A 17514-nucleotide genomic window follows, 5' to 3' on the forward strand; every position below is an offset into this window, starting at 1 on the left:
AAAAAAAAAAAAAAAAAAAAGAAACCAATTTCAAGCAGTATTAAGAGTAAATGGATGAAATGTGTGATAATTGAACCAAAGTTGAATTCTCCTCTTTTAGGATAAATGTGGGAGGAAAACTCTTAACCAACCATCTAAAGGAGATCATCTTGTACAGAGAGCTACATGTTATAGATGAAACACATTATTAATCAAGTGAAAGAAGAAGTGTGCTATGTGTCTCAGGATTTTTACAGAAACATGGATATTGCAAAGTTAAAAGGGAAAGATAATACAGTAATGGGAGACTATGTTTTGTCTGACTTGAGCACAATTAAAAAGGGCTTTTGTATGCCAAAGGAAGAGATGGTTTGAGTGGAAAACACAAATCTGGTGAACAAATTCTGTCTGGCCAATGAGAGATTCGCCATTCCAGAAATACTCTAACCCTTCCGACATAGGCATCCAAGAAATGGGAATTCCAGAGGCTGTCGTCTATTCCATTCAAAACTTACCTGAAGAAATGTAGCCATCTTATTTTGTTTTGTTTTGTTTTGTTTTTTGAGATAGGGTCTCACTGTATAGTTGAGACTGACCTGGAACTCACTATGTAGCCCAGGCTGGTCTCGAACTCGCAGCGATCCTCCTGCCTCAGTCTCCCAAGTGCTGGGATTACAGGCGTGTGCCACAATGCCTGCCTGAGTTTTTTTTTTTTTAAACTATTTTGGAAGAATGACAGCAAAAATGTTTGACGATATGGAGAGCTTTCACATTAATGCAACACCTTGTTAGCAAGACAGCTCCCCTTTGGGGGACCTGGTCACTCCCGCCTTCAGCTCCTGCCTAGTGCTCAGAGACAAAGGGTATACACAGCCCTCTTAAAAGTATCCTCAGATGTTGGAGCCCTCTGTCCTGTGTACAGCTCACTTGCCTCCAACCAGAAACTTTGTTTAAAGCCAGGCATGGTGATGCAGTCCTGTAAGGCCAAACCTCAGGAGGCTAAGGCAAGAGGGTAGCTGTGAATTTTCGGCCAGCCTAAGTTACATAGTTCAAAGCCAGCTTGGACTACATAGTGAGACTCTATTTTTGTTTTCATTTTAAATTTAATTAACTTATTTATTTTGTTTTTTTGAGACAGGGTCTCACTATGTAGTTGAGACTGACCTGGAACTCACTATATAGCCCAGGCTGGTCTCGAACTCACAGCGATCCTTCTGCCTCAGTCTCTCGAGTGCTGGGATTACAGGCGTGCGCCACCACGCCTGGCAAATATCTTATTTAGTTAGTGACTTAGTTTTTTTTTTTCTTTTCTATGCAGGTTTTTTTTTTTTTTTTTTTTTGGACATTGAACTCGGGTCCTTGTGCTTGCGAGACAGGAGGCAAAACCACTGAGCTAAATCTCTGGCTGTTTTTTGTTTTTAAAAGAGTTTGATGTCCAGTTTCTAGCAACCATCTAGGTTGGAGAAGACAAGGTGGAAAGATGATAGGAAAGTCCATAAAATAATAATCATTGGCTGGGCACAATGGTGCATGCTTGTAACTCCAGCTATTTGAGAGGCTGAGGGAGAAGGATCACAAGTTTGAGGCCAGTCCTGGCAAATTAGCAAGACCCTGTCTCAAAATTAAAGAAGCTGGGCCTGTAACTCAGTGGTAGAGTGCCTCTTGGTTCTGTCAGGCCTGCCCTAAATCAACAAGGAAAATAAACAGGCTGCTTTTAACAAATACCAGCAGCTTCCCAGTAAGTGAGGTAAATGGACTAAAAAATATGGCTTACAACCCCCTGGCACCGAAAGTCCAGTAATTGTTTATATATCTGTCCACTCCATCCTTGGGCAGCTAAGTCATAAATATGTCAGCCCAGATTCCTTAGCCCCTTCAATATGCCTAAATCCTTTTCCAGTTACAACCCTCCCCTCTCTCTCCCTCTCTCCCTCTCTCTCTCTCTCTCTCCTTCCCCCTCCTAGCCATTAGAATCCCTTAACCTTAGTCCCTGTCCCTGTTCAGTGGAATAAATTTTTTTTTTTTTGGTACCGGGGATCGAACTCAGGACCTTGCGCTTGCGAGGCAGGCCACCGAACCACTGAGCTAAATCCCCGGCCCTGGAATAAACTTTCCTTTTTCTCACAACGGAGAGCCTGTCTTTTGTTGACAAGTGGATTCTGAGTGACAGGTTCGATCCCCAGCACAGCTTGCGTGGGGGTGGAGGGGATTAATCTCCACAACCCTCACAAAGTACAATGGTGGGTGAGATTTTTGAGATTCCAAAGTCTGACAGAAGGAGTGATGACAAGTCTAGCTGGTCTCTCATCTGATATGACACTGGCAGGCAAGCAGGCCACAAGTACCATGCACACAGGGTGTGCTCACATATATTTGACTAAAAACAAACAAACAGATCTGCTCACATATATTTGATTAAAACAAACAAACAAAGGCCTCTTCTCCCTAGCATCCCTGTAGACAGCTGGCCACTTGGCCCAGTATCCCCAAGGCATCCAGCAGGGACTAAATGAGAGCAGCACTTAGAAGGGTTGCAGGAAATGCGGTTGAGCAACTCCAGGACTAAATGCCGCAGCACCAGGAAATCCACGCAGTCACCACTCTCCCCAAGTGGGCACATCTGGGACCCGGGCCACGCAAGACAGCGCTCCGTGTGAGGAGTCCGAAGCTCCAGCGAGACAAGACGCCTGGAAACCGAGCCCGGGAGGAGTCAGACGAGCCGGTCCACCTCGCAACCCCGGAACTCTATTTCCCACAGGCCTGCGCGCACGACTCGATTTCCCACAGTTCCTTGTGTACTTCCGGCGGGGCCAAGGGGCCGCGGACAGCTTCCAGGTTTGGGCCTGGTTGTAGTAGAGGCGGCGGCGGCCGAGTGGGTCGGGAGCAGCTTGAGCTGGAGTACCGGCATGGACGTTTCGGGGCAGGAGACTGACTGGCGGAGCGCCGCTTTCAGACAGAAGCTGGTCAGTCAAATGTGAGTAGAGGCCGGAACGGATGGCAGGATGACCGTCCTCGGTCTTTGAGCGGTGGGCGAGACCGGGGCTGGACCTGAAGCAGACCCCGGGCGGGGAAACCCGACGGGGTCTCGAGGGCGCCGGGGAACTGCGTGAATTCTAGCGAGCGGCCGAATCCCGGTGGTCCCCTTCTTTGTCGGCAGACAAAGACTGCTTGTTAGCCAGCTTCTTAGGGCTGAACTCTGCAAACCAAGGAGCTCTGTCTTATGAGTCATCGTCCTGAGGTTTCTCATTCGTCATTTGTGTGCCTTGGGTGCAGACTTTCTCCGGCTTTGATTCACACGGAATACAGAAAGGGAAGGAAGCCATCCGAAGTGGTTTTAGCAAGGCTAGATGCTTTGTGGTTTCTTTCAGAAGCGCATCAGGATGAGAGAAAAAAATTGGAAGGGCGTTGATGGAAGATGAGTTTGAGTGGTATTTGGGCTGTGGGCCATAGGGACGGAAAATCTAACGGAGTGTGGGCTTGGCTAAAGGGTGGCAGGAAGCGGCTGTCAGGAAGTGATCATGGATTCTGGAGGAGGGAGAGAAGATCTGAGGTTAGAGCCCATTTCAACAGAACGTCAGCTTTCCCACTTTTTGTTTCATTTAGTAGTTTTTACTGAGTTTCCTTCACTGTTGTGTTCCTCACAGAATTCTCTGAGACAGCCCCTTCCCTGAGAGATCCCTGTAAGTTAAGGAACACAGTAAGGTATTGCCAGTGCTCTGTGATGTGGATGCTTCGGGGCCTTCCTGTAAAGCGACAGCTTGAGCAGGCCTGATGCAGCTTTGAGGAGTAGGTGACCAGTAGGAGTGTGAAGGACCAGACAGGACCAGGGAAGGGAGAGTGCTTAAGGCACGATGGTTTTTGTTTTTTGTTTTTTGTTTTTCTGTACCTGGGATTGAACTCAGTACCTTGAGCTTGCAAGGCAGGCGCGGTGCCACTGAGCTAAATCCCGGACCCTGAACGATTGTTGTTGTAGGCTGAGAATTGTGGAGTTAGGGAGCAAAGAAGTTTGGGGAGATAATGGAATGAGGGTGAGTAGGTGCTAGCACGTTACTACTAGTGGGTGCCGTGCAAAGAATTGATCTTGGATTTGGCATGTGGCCTGTTTTGAATTCATGAAATACCAGTGTTACGAAGATCTTCCAAATCCCTGGAGATGAATAAGGACTGTGAGACCAGTTAGGCCATTAGGAGAGTTTTGAGTTCTTAGGGTGTGGGAGCTGTTCCTTTTCATTCTTGTATTTCCTCTGCTAGATCACTGCTTTATCATATTCATAAAAGTCATCGTGGAATGACTAGGCAAAAGATTATAAAGGCCCTCTTTAAAAACTGGTAGAAACTGAAAGAGGAAGACATTCTAGAGAAATGGGAGATTGCGGACAATTCTTGATGACTAACTGGATGAAGGGGGTGGGGTGCAAGGAAGGAAGCTGGGCTGAATGCTGGGAAACCACAATATAGTGGAAGGAGTAGGAACTATAACCTTAGTAGCTCTGGGCACTGCCATGGAATAGCCTCTGGACAATTCTGTGGACTTTGCAGATCAATGAACAGTGTTTTGTTGATGTACGTAAGTCATCTCTAGGTAAAATCTTGAGGGATAGCTCTCTTGAGTACTGTTGCTAGAAAAGACCCTCAGGCAATAATTCCTCTTTGAGAAAGCCTGGTGATGAAGAACCAAGAGAATGTACTCTTACCCCAAAGCCATGAGGGAAGGCTGGGGAAGTGTCAGAAGGCTAGAGGGAAGATTGAAGAGTATTGGGTGTTTGAGACTGACCAAATTCGTCCGTCCTGTGTTTCTAGGAGAACTGAGTTTTTTCTTTTTTGGTCTTTTTTTTTTTTTTTCACTTTTCTTTTTTGGTACTGGGAATTGAACTCAGGGCCTCACGCTTGCCGGACAGGTGCTGAGCCACTGAGCTACATCCCCGGCCCTGTGGTTTTTTTTTTTTCCTGTTTCTGTCATAACAAATGACCAATACAGATTTAGCCAGGGGTGGTGGTGCATGTCTGTAATCTCAGCACTCTGGAGGCATAGGCAGGAGGATTGCTGTGAGTTTGAGGCCAGCCTGGGCTATATAGTAAGCTCAGGGCCAGCCTGAACTACACGCTGACACTCTGTCCAAAAAAATAAAATAAATTAAAAAATTACTTCCCCCTCATTTCTGTAGATCTGAAGTTCAGGCAGGCTAATTGAATCTTCTATTTAAGAGTTTTACATAGCTAAAATCAAGAGGTTGGCAGGATGCATTTCCTGCTGGAGGCTCTGGAGTGTAATGTGTTCCTGAGCCCATTCAGGTTGCTGGCCAAATTCAGTTCCTTGCACTTATAAAACTAAGATATCCTCTTTCTTTCCTGGATGTTTGCTAGGGGTCATTTTTTGTTCCTAGAGCTTGTTTCCTTCTCATGCTTTGTTTTTTTGTTTTGTTTTGTTTTTTTGGTAAGGAGGAGGAGATTGAACTCAGGCGCTGGTTCTTTTGTCACATCTCTGACTTCAGCAAGAGAAAATTCTCTGCTTTTTACAGGTCAGTTGAGAATAGGGCCCACTCTGGTGACCCAAGATAATCTCTTTAAAGTGTGTATCCTTAATTATACCTGCAAAGTCCTCTCGCCACACAGTGTAGCATATTTACAGATTCCAGAGATTACAGCTGTATCTTTTGGGGGAAGGAAAATCTACCACACCTGGGTGTGCAGTTACAAAGGTTCCCTTCCTAATGTGGGGTAGGTGTTTTCAATTTTCAGGTTTGTCAGGTTTATCTCTCTAGATTTCACTTTCCTGGGGCCTTGTTTTATTGTGTTTACAGGGTTAAAAGAGTGCATTTACATTTAGGTCTCCTACACATCTTTTATTCTAACTCTGGTGTTGTTGTTGTTGGCCCTTTTGGGAAGTGCTTTGAACCCAAGTGATTTATAGTTGATGAGCGAATAAAGAAAAAAGAGCTGGGGTTGTGGCTCAGTGGTAAAATGCTTGCCAACATGTGTGGAGCTGTGTTTGATCTCCAGCACCAACTTTTTAAAAAAGCATAACAAAGAACTGAGAATTTTTTTTTTTTTTTTTTTTTGTACCAGGGATTGAACTTGGGTCCTTGCGCCTACAAGGCAGGCCGTCCAACATGAGCTAAATCCCCGGCCCGAGAAATGTAAATTGAAAGGGAAGTGTCTGATTGTGTGTTTGCTGTCTCCACCTGCCTGTTGAGGATCTACTGAGTCTAGCCAAGGCCCCAGCGTGTAGGATAATATGGCCTTCTGACTTCCCATGAGGTTTCCCATGAAGCCTTTCCTTTCATTTTTTAGTTGGGGCTGGTTAGGAGAGCCCTAACTAGACAGCCTGTGTGGGGAGTCTCTGGACTTCTTAGTTCTTCTCCACTGCATTTACCTGTCCAGGTCTTTCCTGGACTGCCACTGCCTCGGTCTTCCTAGTAGGTCCTTCCTTCTCCAGTAGCCCAACAGGCTCTCCGTGCCACTGCCCATCAGTGACTTCCCTTAGCCTTAAAATAAAATTCCAAGCAGTTCCTGGATAAGGCCAAAATAAACCCTGGCCTGGTTTATCTTGCACTTTCCACTCTGTTCTAGCTTCTCTGATCCTTCCCCTTGAACATTTCAAACTCTTTGGTTTTTCTCTTTTCTATTTCTTTTTAGGTGCCAGGAATTGAATTCAACTTTGCCTTGTTCCTGCTAAACATACCACTGGGGGGGTACGCTCTCTGCCCCCTGACCTTGGCTGTCTTCTTTTTCTCCCCTCCCTTCCCCTCCCCTCGCAGTAACTGGGCATTAAATTTAAGGCCACATGAATGCCAGGCAAATAAATGCTCCAGCAGCATTAGGCTACATCCCCAGTCCTTTTTATTTTTTGCTTTGAGACAGCCTCACTAAATTGGCTTTGAACTTGCCATCGTTTTGCCTCAGCCTCACAAATCCCTGGGATTATAAGCATATGTCACCACATCCAGCTTGTTCTTTTTTATTTTTTATTTTTGTTGTTGGAGATAGGGTCTTGCTATATAGTTCAGGCTGGCCTTGAAGTCACTATGTAGCCCAGACTGGCCTTGAACTTGCAGAGATCTTCCTGCCTCAGCCTACCAAGTGCTAGAATTACAGGTGCCACCACACCTGGCTGTTCTCTTTTTAAAATAATGTACTATCAAGTATTTAAGGTATTCAGAGGGTACCTTTTCCCCCCACTGTCATTATGAGCAGCTCCTTCTATATCAGATACTTAGGATCCTTTCCTGCCTAAAGTGAGTTGCCTCTTCAGATGAAGCTTACTTACTTCTGGTACTGGGGATTAAGCCTAGGTCCTTCCTAATGAGCTACACAAGCACCTCCTCCCCTTTTTTTTACCAGCCCCCTTTTTAAATTTTGAGACAAGGTTTTTTGTTTTGTTTTGGTACTGAGGATCGAATTTGGGACCTTGCGCTTGTGAGGCAGGTGGTGGAACCATGAGACAAAGTTTTTTGTTTTTTGTTTTTCCTTCAGTAACAGGGGTCAAACTCTGGACCTTGCACTTGCAGGGCAGGCACGGTGCCTCTGAGCTAAATCCGTGGCCCAAGAGACAAGGTCTTGATAAGTTGCATTACCATATCTGGCTTCTCTGGTAGGTTCAGCCCTTTTTAGTTTCTCCTGGAACCCTGAGGGTTGTACTACAGTGGTGTTCTTTATCGGAGCCGAGGTAAATTGTGATGCTCTGGAACTCCTGCTTTTACACTTGTTAGCTGAGTGACCTTTGGTGCTATTTGACCTTCCTGGAACATTTTACTTAGGTGAAATGGTAGGAGTCCAATGTGTCTCACAGGGGTGGTGAGAGGAACAGAGACCTCTGAGTCTGAAATCTGCAAAGAGGTTTGGGGACTGACTGAGTGATGAGCTCCCTGGTACCTCCTCCTCTGCCCTTGCAGGGGTAGAATATTTTGTAATCTTGGATCATGAAAGTAATATCCAAGCTTGGTAATGGAGCTCGACACTTAAGCCTGCAGAGAAGAGTTATTGGGAAACTGTTGGTAGGTTCAGATCAGCTCTTCCTCGAACACTTTCCCTGCAGGGACTTCAGAAGGGCCCTTAGAGCCTCCTGAGCCAGTCTTTATGGGATTTGAGCCTTTCTTTGGGGATTGTGGGGTTAAGGCTAGCAAGTCTGATCTATAGGCTTCTGTAGGCTCCTGGAGAACGGGCATGTATCAGTAGTGACTAGTGCTCTTACCTAACAGAATAAATTCACAGCAAATATGTAAGCAGTGAGTGAGTCATTCCCTCTCAGTTCTTTGTACTTTTCCTAATATCCTATTTTTGAGATTTGTATCCCTCTTTCCCCTAGTACAACAGATTGCACATGTAGAAGTGGAATATATACATATATATATATTTGGTACTGGGGATTGAACTCAGGACCTCATGCTTGCCAGGCAGGTGCTGTGCCGCTGAGCTGTATCCCTGGCTCTATGTGTGTTGGGCAGAACAGAATGCAGAGAGGAAAAAACAGGTGAGGAAGGGCAGTCCCATATCTGGACACTGGGGAAGCATTAAGATGGGGCAGGGAGAGCATGCAGAACACATGGCGTGGATGGTGAAGTCTCCTGGGAGGTGTGAGCTCTGAACTGAGTGTGGCAGCACATGCCTGTTATCCCAGGCTGAGGCATGAAGATTAAAAAGTCAAGGCAGGTCTGGACACTTAGGAAGACCCTGGCTCCAAAAAAAAAAGATGTAGATCAGTGCTAAGGCCTGGGTTTTTTTTTGTTTTTTGTGGTACGGGGGATCGAACTCGGGTCCTTGCGCTTGCGAGGCAGGTCACTGAACCGCTGAGCTAAATCCCCGGCCCTAAGGCCTGGGTTTGATCCCCAGTACTGAGGGGGTGGGGGAACAGATGTGGGCTCTAGGTCTCACACTTAAGTATGGAGAGTTTGGCCTGGACCACAAGCAGAAAGTCAAGTGCTCTTTAGTTAGAAACGAAACAACACAAAGAACAAAGAAAACAAACAGTGGAGCAGCGACTTTCAAGAGTCTGGGGCCATCATGGATAGGGAGTAAATACCTTTAAACTTCCAAGTCCAGGTCCCTCCTATGAGTCATGGTCCCTAGCAAGGCACAAGCTAGTGAGATTTGGCCAGGCTTGTTCTGTGGCTTTTCCCACTTAGTTCTGCCAATAGCCCTTGCCATTTTGGCCCTTATTTTTCAACAGGGAGGCTGCTGAGTCTCATTGCCAGCTTTGTAGCCAGGTGGTGGTTTGAGTGTATGCACTGGCTTTCACAGGTGGCTCGGTATAACTCATTGGTAGAGTATCTGCTCCCTGAGGCCAGGACCTGTCTCCTGTTCACCTCCATAGCTCCAGTGCCTTCTGTGTGGTTTTTTTTTTTTGGTACCGGGGATCAAACTTGGGTCCTTGAGCTTGTGAGGCAGGTGGCCGCACCACTGAGCTAAATCCCTGGCCTGATAGGACTATTTGTTTTTTGGGTTTTTTTTTGGTACTGGGGATCAAACTCTGGTCCTTGTGCTTACAAGGCAGGCGGTGGAACCACTGAGCTAAATCCCTGGCCTAGGCTATTCTTGATGGGCAAAGAGGAATGATCATTTAGCCTCTAGAGTAGTAGTAACATGACTGAAGGGATGTGAGCCATTGGTCTTCTGCTCAGGAGTCCAGGACTTTCTGAACAGCTGCAACTGCAGCTGACTGTTGTGACAGCGGTGTCAACTGCGGCAGAGTTGTCCTTTGTTGAGTATTCACTTCTTCGTGCTTCACTCTCTGTAGATGCTCTTGTTCCACTTGTAAAATGAAGAAACTGAGGCCTAATTACTCTACATCTTACAAATGAATGGCTGCTGGACCATAGCATAAGAGAGGCAAATTACCTTTTAATCTTAGAGCGAGAGATTATATCATTTTTGGGGGTGGGGGTGGGGGAGAAACTGCTCAAAATTAATACCAGCCAAGTGCATTGGGAGATCATGTAGAGGATCCTGCTGCTGCTGGGCCTCCTGTTTATAATTTCAACAACTCCCTAGGTCTTTAGGCCCCAGAGAACAGAGAAAGTGCTAGCAAAAAGCCCCCATTGATCTTTAGCTCCTACCACAGGCTACAGCCAGCCCTCAAGTCCAGTACCTCTTTTTTTTTTTTTTTTGAGACAGGATCCACTAAGTTGCCCAGGCTGGGCTGGAATTTGATATCCGCCTGCCTCAGCTCCTCCAAATTGTTGTGATGTTCAAGATATTTTAGGGGCTGCCCATTGCCTGTGGCTGGCTTCAATCATGAGTCTCAATTCTTCCCAGGTCTGCACCTGTCTGCCTCTTATACACCCCATCTTGCATCTTACTGGGCTACCTGTGGCTCCTCAAATGAGCCCAGCTCTTTTCCCTGACTATCTTGCATCTGGTTTGTTCCCCTGCCTGAAAAACCCGACATTCCCTGAGCTGAACTGTGCCTCACTCTATATAGGAAAATGGGCCTCCTTGCCATCCTCCTGCTCTACGCACATGCTAGGTAAAGAGCTATCAATTTGCCCTTGGATTGTTTGAAGGTTTGTCTCCCAGTACTCTGCTTTTGTTTTTATTTTTTTGAGACAGGGTCTCATTATGTAGTTGAGACTGACCTGGAACTCACTATGTAGCCCAGGCTGGTCTTGAACTCACAGCAATCCTCCTGCCTCAGCCTCCCGAGTGCTGGGATTACAGGGGTGCACCACCACACCTGGCTGTTTCCCATTACTCTGAATTCCTTAGTGCAGGAACAGCATGAATGTATTTTGAATCATGTTGATTTCTGTCTGGCCATGAGTGCTGTAAGCATGCAGAATTCTTAGGGTTCATCCAGTATAGGTTTCTTGAGCACCGTGTGGGCCTGTTCAAGTGCTGTGGTGGTGGGGCTCACCTGTTGGGTAGTTTACCTTTGATGGAGCCAGCAATAATACCACATGAACACAAACCAGCAAATCGCCTGGTTACACATAAAGGAAGACTATGTTTTGGAGGGCCCTTTGGTAATAGTCTTTATCTCAATAACCTTAAAATGTCAATTTCCCTAGGCATTTCCTCTAGGACATAATCTGGGAATGTGGAAAGCCTGATAGTTAGGATGCTCATTGCTGCATGATCTGATGAGTAAGACATTTGAAACAAATCAGCAGGGAAGATTGGTTAGTGTTGTTGTAGCTGGAGATGATAGATTTTGTGCTGCTGGTGACAATGACGTGGGAACCTTGCATAATGTATAAATATAAGCAAAATCTGTTAGCAAGCAGGATGTCTGGTACAGACTGAGTTTTCTTAGATAGCCATCTGTAGCTGGTTATGAGTAAATTTAATTTTCTTTGCATTTTTTATTTTTTTTTTAAGTACGGGGGATCAAATTTTTCTTTCATTTTTGTTTTGTTTTTTGGTACCAGGGATTGAACGCCAGACCTTGCGCTTGTGAGGCAGGCAGCGGAACCACTGAGCTAAATCCCTGGCCCTTTTCTTTCTTTTTTTTTTAAGTTCTTGCTATGTAGTTTAGGCTGGCCTCGAAATCACTATGTACCCGAGGCTGGCCTTGAACTTGCAGTGATCCTCTTGCCTCAGACTCCCAAGGGCTGGGATTATAGGCGTGCACCATCACACCCAGCTTTTCTTTGTAATTTTTTTTATTGGTATGGTGAATTAACTCAGCCCTTGCCTCTTCTGCATTTTGCCAGGCAAGCACTGTGCTGCTGAGCTACATTTCTAGCCCTTCTTTGCAGTTTTTTTTTAAAAAAAAGTATTCATTTTTTTCTTTTTTTTTTTGGTACTGGGGATCAAACTCAACCTTGAGCTTTCGGGGCAGGCCTTCTTTGCAATTTTTAATACATATATGTGCATGTGTATTTTTGTCAAGAAAGAATGTGTGTTCCTTTTGTAATTGTAAATCTTCTGACAAGCTGGACCCTGTCCATACCTGAGGTGGCAGCTGCTGACTACTTGAAGTGAAAAGCCACTGTGTGCAGGGTAGGTGTACTCCCTCACCTAGGTGCTCAGTGCCAGACCAGTCCTCCCAAGATGATTCCACACTTTCTACCCTTGCATAGGAGCTGGAAGCTCTTTTTCTCTCAATCTGAAACTGTTCTTCCAACTGACCCTGGCACGAGAGCCCTATGCCATGCTGCATCTCTGGACACTTGTGGCTGGCTCACTTATTTTCTGTGGCCATTTTCCTCTTCTGTCTGCATTTCCTTCTGAAGAACCCTGACAGTTCTGCGCAGTGGTAGTTTTTCCTTCCTCCAGCTTTACAGAGACCCCATTGGGTGCATAATGACATAAAATTCGTAGTTATCTTTTTTTGCTGTTTTTACATTTATGCAGTGCTGGCTTCTTCTACAGCCTACTAAGGTGTGGATCATCCGTGCTGTTTAAACTCTGAGCCGTTTGTCATTTTGATCCTTTTTTACCCTTGAGACACCGATTTAAAGACAAAGGGGCCTGTGGCTCCTTTCTGTGTGGGTCTGTTTAATGGATAAGCAGAATGAAAACAAAAGGGAATGACTAGGACCTGAGACTCAGTCACCTCTAAACTACTACCCCATGAAGGAGATGAGATACTTCGACTTCCACAGTGAATCTCCTCCATAGGTGTGGAACTGTTAATAAAGGTCCCATATTGAATGTATTAAATATTTGAGGTGGAATAACTGTTACTTAGAGCAGTAAGTTTTTGGAGAAGATACTTGACCTTTTTTCTCTGAGCCCCAAGTCTCCTTTTGTTTTGAGAGTGTTTCAGATTTACGGAGAATTGCAAAGATAACCAGAAGCCTTTGGTCATGCCCTTCCCCGGGATTCACCAGCTTACTCTCACTTATGCCGTCTCCTTGGTGCTCCCTGAATTGCAGCCAGTGCTGGCTTGCTCCCTGGGGCCTCCTACTCCGAGACCCTTCCCTGTTAGCCTGTGGCTTCACAGGCTTCTCTCAGCCCCCTGCCTGCAGTCTGCGTGAGGGAAGGGGGCTGGAGAGAGTGAGGTGTGACAGGGTTGCAGGTAGCTTTTGAGCCTCTTGTGTCCAGTCTGGCAGAGGGATGGATAGCAGGAGCAATGAGGGGCATCTGGGCCAAGCCCTAGGGACAAGAAAGGCTTCTATCTCTGGGTCCATTGCTTTTCCCGGCTTTTATTCCCTCGTTTCTTTTATGGGCGGGCTCTAGGGAGCAGACAGATAACACTTGGTGTTTACAAAATGGCATCCCTGCTCCCTTTCTGTCCTTTTTCTCTCACTTTCCAGGTTCTATTCAGTCCTTTTTATCAGAGGCGACCTTTGAGGAAGGGATCTGGCTGGTGTGTGGGATGGAGCCCCCGTTGTGAAGTAGAAAGAATTTAAGGTTGGCCCTAGGAAGCCCTGATGGGTTACCAGAGCCTTCAGATGCTGTCAGTCTGCTTTGATTCAGGTCAGGGACTAGACTCTGCAAAGGGCTGTGTAGTAGGGAGTAGGTACTCAAGCGAGAGGCCATTCAAGTCCCAACCAAAGGATGGAGCAGAATCCTGGGACTCGTGACTCAACAGCTCTCCCTTATTTCATACTGTATTTATATTGAAGTGTAATGTACCTGCTGCAGTAGATGACACAAAGGCTCCAGTCTTCTACAGATGACTGTTCGCACAGGTCAGTGTTCTCTTCTCGTGCACCACCCATCTGCGTCTTGGACAGGCCCAGTCTGCAGCAGACTCCTCCCTGTGCTTCAGCCAGGGCTTTCTGACTTCCTTGGCTAGGGGAGACCTTTGATCTCTTCTTGAACTTCTTGCGACCAGCATTACACTGTGAGATCTTGTGTTTGGCCTCTTGTATTCATTGTCATGCAGTTCATCCCCACGGGCAGCAGTTATTCCGATTTATGATGTGCTTTTTCATTGCACAACTCTACCCCAGATTACTTCTCTGCTCTCTTAAAGGACAGTTGGGTTAGTTCCAGTTACTAGCTACATGAAGGCCTTGCCAGGAGTGGCTGTGGTCATGTCTTCACTGTGTGTATGCACTTAACTTTCCGAGCTGTGTATGTAGAAGTGGAACGCAGGGCAGGGTTAGGTGATGTCACCACCCTTTTCCCAAGTGGTACAGTTTACATCTTCACAGTGATGTGGGGGAGTTCCTCTTGTTAACATGTAGGCCAGCACCTGGTGTTGTCAAGGCATGTGCCTTTATGACAAGCACCGTTGTTGGCTTTGAACACATACTCACATTTGAGACTCCCTGGGTACAGAGACGATTGGATTGGAAAAGATGGTTTAAGAGAGAAAGCCTGTAAAGAAAGGGATGGCAGGATTTGGTGACTTTGTATGTGCACGGGTGTGCATACTTGTGGTTACACATGCGTGAGTGAGCTTGCAAACGGAAGGAAAGAGAGAGACACGGGTATGTACCTCAGTAGAGGAGGACTGAGTCGGTACTGATTGTGAAAGACTAGTGTACGGTGGCGGATGATGTGGAGGCGGTGTGGTGCCATAAATGCACGGGTGTGCATACTTGTGGTTACACATGCGTGAGTGAGCGAGCTTGCAAATGGAAGGAAAGAGAGAGACACGGGTATGTACCTCAGTAGAGGAGGACTGACTCGGTACTGATTGTGAAAGACTAGTGTACGGTGGCGGATGATGTGGAGGCGGTGTGGTGCCATACTTCCAAGGAGAAACCCAGCAGCCAGGGGTAGGTGCAGGAGCAAGCCTGGAAGAGCAGTTCTCTGAAGGAGCAAGGAATGGGCTCCCTTAGAGGCCAGCGTGAAGCCAATCTGCCCAGCTGGATGGGCAAAGCAGGGGACCCCGGGAGGAGGGTTGTGATGGGCAGAGCAAATGTGGTGGCCTGGGGTGCAAGGATAGGCACAGTTCAGCCGGACCACCAGCCTCCACGAAGCTGCTCGGCAGTCAGAGCCAGTTTGGCTGTGTCTCCCTGGTGCAGGCAGCCTGTTGAGGACTGGGTGTAGTACTTCATTCCACTCCAGATAACATTGTAGAGAACTGAAAAACAGGAAGGTGTTTTCCATAATCTCTCTGCCCAGACATGGCTATTACTGACATGTTGATATATTTCCTCCAGTCCTTTGTATGCTTAGAACTCTATATGAATATTTTTTAAATATGTAGATACCGAGGATCAAACTCCAGACTTTGCGTTTGCGAGGCAGGCAGTGGCGGACACACACACACACACACACACACACACACACACACACCCCACTGATCTAAATCCCTGGCCCTTCCCAATCCTTTTTTATTTTGATTCAGGGTCTGGCTAAGTAGCCCAGACTGAGTTTAAATTTGTGATCTTCCTGCCTCAGTCTCCCAGAGTGCTGGAATTACAGGCATACATTACTGTGCCTGGCTCAGTTTAGTTCTTTTTTTTTTTTGTACCAGGATTTGAACTCAGGACCTTGTGCTCGCAAGGCAGGTGCTGTGCCACTGAGCTAAATCCCCAGCCTTCACTTTAGTTCTTTGATCCTGTTCATTGGCAATTCTTGGGAGCAGAAGGAGAGCTCAGTTGAACAAGAGGAGTGTAAAGAGAAACTATGTCACATCTTGGGTTAGGGTATGATTAGAAAATCTTTTTCTGCAAGACCAGAATATCCATTCTACATGTAGGTGGAAAGCTAAATTACAAAGTAGATATTTTTAACTTGTGAAAAAAAAAGCACTTTTATGTGACTTAAAAAAAATAGTCAAGAAAACTGGCCATGGTTGCACATGCCTGTAATCTCAGCATTCTGGGACTCTGAGGAAAGAGGCTCTCAGATTCAAGATCAGCCTGGGCAGCTGAGTGAGTTAGCGAGAGCCTATCTCAAAATTTAAAAAGGGCCAAGGGTGTAGCTCAGCTTGAAGACCCTGGGTTCAATTCCCAGTGCTACCAGGGAAAAAGTCAACGCAGATGTTTGCCTATAATGGAAAGGAAGAAATTACAGTCTTCTGGGAAAATAGTTTGGTAGACATGCATCCAGCTACCTGTGGGGTCCAGAGGCCAGGTGTTAGCTTTGGTTACTGTTGGTGATGAAACAGTTGGTGTCTCATTTCCTTCCTCTGAATGAAACCTGGGAACGGGGGTGATAAATTGGTTGCAGGATATGAAGAAGGCTAAGGACAGCAAAGGGTATTGCTCTGTAGCTCTAAAGATCCAGTGACAGGCAGAAGAATGAGAGCGCCATCCTTAGCTAGTAGAGGGGTGGGGCTTTTCTGCCTAGGATGTGATGAGGCATTGCAGCTGCATCAGAAGGTACCTCTCAGGTGTGTGGGGGCCATGTTGGCCTTGTCCACCCTGAGGTTCTTTCTGACTCTTTTCTTTGTTTTCTTTCATGGTACTGGCAGTCAAACTCAGGGCATTTACACTGAGCTACCTTCTCAGCCCTTTTTATGTTTTAATTTAATTTTATTATTTTTGGTACTGGGGATTGAACTTGGGACCTTGTGCTTGCGAAGCAGACAGTGTGGAACCACTGAGCTAAATCCCTGGCCCTTCTCAGTCCTTTTTAAATTTTTGAGACAGAGTCTCATTAAACTGCTAAGTTGCCCAGGCTGAGCTCAAACTTCTGATCCTCTGCCTCAGCCTCCCAGGGTGCTGGGCTTACAGGTGTATGCCCTGTGCTTGACCCTCCTGATTCGTACTTTGTGACTATGGGGCCACCTGGAGAACCGTGGAAAGTGCGTGGTAGGCTTTGGGGATACGCCTCAGGATCAAAATTGCTGATAGAGCAGGTGTCACCTGCTTTCCATGTCGAGACAGGAAGGTTTGGAAAGGTAAATCAGACTTTTCTTAAATAGTACTTTTTGTTCATTGAGTGTTTCTCTGTGGCATACTTTTTTTTTTCTTACAGTCAAAGAGACATTTTAGTTTACATTTCCTCTGGTCAAACAAATCCCAAGGTTAGGGACTCCAGCTGCAAACAATATGGTCTCTATGGCCCATTGTTTTTCCTTTAATTTTTTTTCCTGGGGGTGGGGTGGTCAAACTCAGGACCTTGTGCTTGAGAGGCAGGCTCACGGCCATTGAGCTAAATCCCTAGCTCGTTTGTCATTTACATTTTTGGGGGGTTTTTTTGAGACAGGGTCTCACTATGTAGTTGAGACTGACCTGAAACTCACTATGTAGCCCAGGCTGGTATCAAACTCACAGCAATCCCCCTGTCTCGGCCTCCTGAGTGCTGGGATTACAGGTGTGCGCCACCACGCCCGGCTGTCATTTAATTTTTAATTGCTTTAGATTCTACCAGAGTAATATATGCACATAAATTGCAAAAGTCAAGGAATAATAAAAGACTTTACAAGAAACTACAAAGGTTCCCTACTTACCCAGTCCTCCCCAAAGACAACAACCACCTTTGAGTCTGTTTCTTCTGTGTGTGTCTGTGGTTCTCAGTAATGTGCACATGCTCCTAGGTCGACTTACCATCTCTTTTGAGTTACATAAATGATCTGTTTTTTTGCTCTATAGCCTCCATACACAGTGCCGTTTCACATGACATTAGGGAAGTTCCCCTCCAGTATTTTACTTTCTGAATAAATCAGTAATGAATGTTTACATTTATACCCACACAAGCAATACTCATGTCTGAGCATAGTGGCATATTTTATTTGTTTGTTTGTTT

At 46.1% G+C, this 17514-nt stretch overlaps 1 protein-coding gene and 1 pseudogene across 2 annotated transcripts in view; both read left to right on the forward strand.

Moving 5' to 3' along the window:
* LOC104859911 overlaps positions 1–508 on the forward strand; it is a 2528-nt pseudogene extending 2020 nt beyond the window's left edge.
* A 2256-nt stretch (positions 509–2764) lies between these two features.
* Med15 (mediator complex subunit 15) overlaps positions 2765–17514 on the forward strand; it is a 65441-nt gene continuing 50691 nt past the window's right edge. The window contains exon 1 of one of the 2 annotated variants that reach the window (XM_010620741.3): positions 2765–2953. In XM_010620741.3, coding sequence (XP_010619043.1) covers positions 2886–2953 — 68 coding nt within the window. In that variant the 5' untranslated portion in view covers positions 2765–2885. The remainder of the gene's footprint in view (positions 2954–17514) is intronic. The other variant, XM_010620740.3, reaches the window with a different exon arrangement.

The sequence above is a fragment of the Fukomys damarensis genome, unplaced genomic scaffold, assembly GCF_012274545.1.
Source record: "Fukomys damarensis isolate Sample0158 unplaced genomic scaffold, DMR_v1.0_HiC HiC_scaffold_34, whole genome shotgun sequence".
NCBI lineage: Eukaryota > Metazoa > Chordata > Mammalia > Rodentia > Bathyergidae > Fukomys > Fukomys damarensis.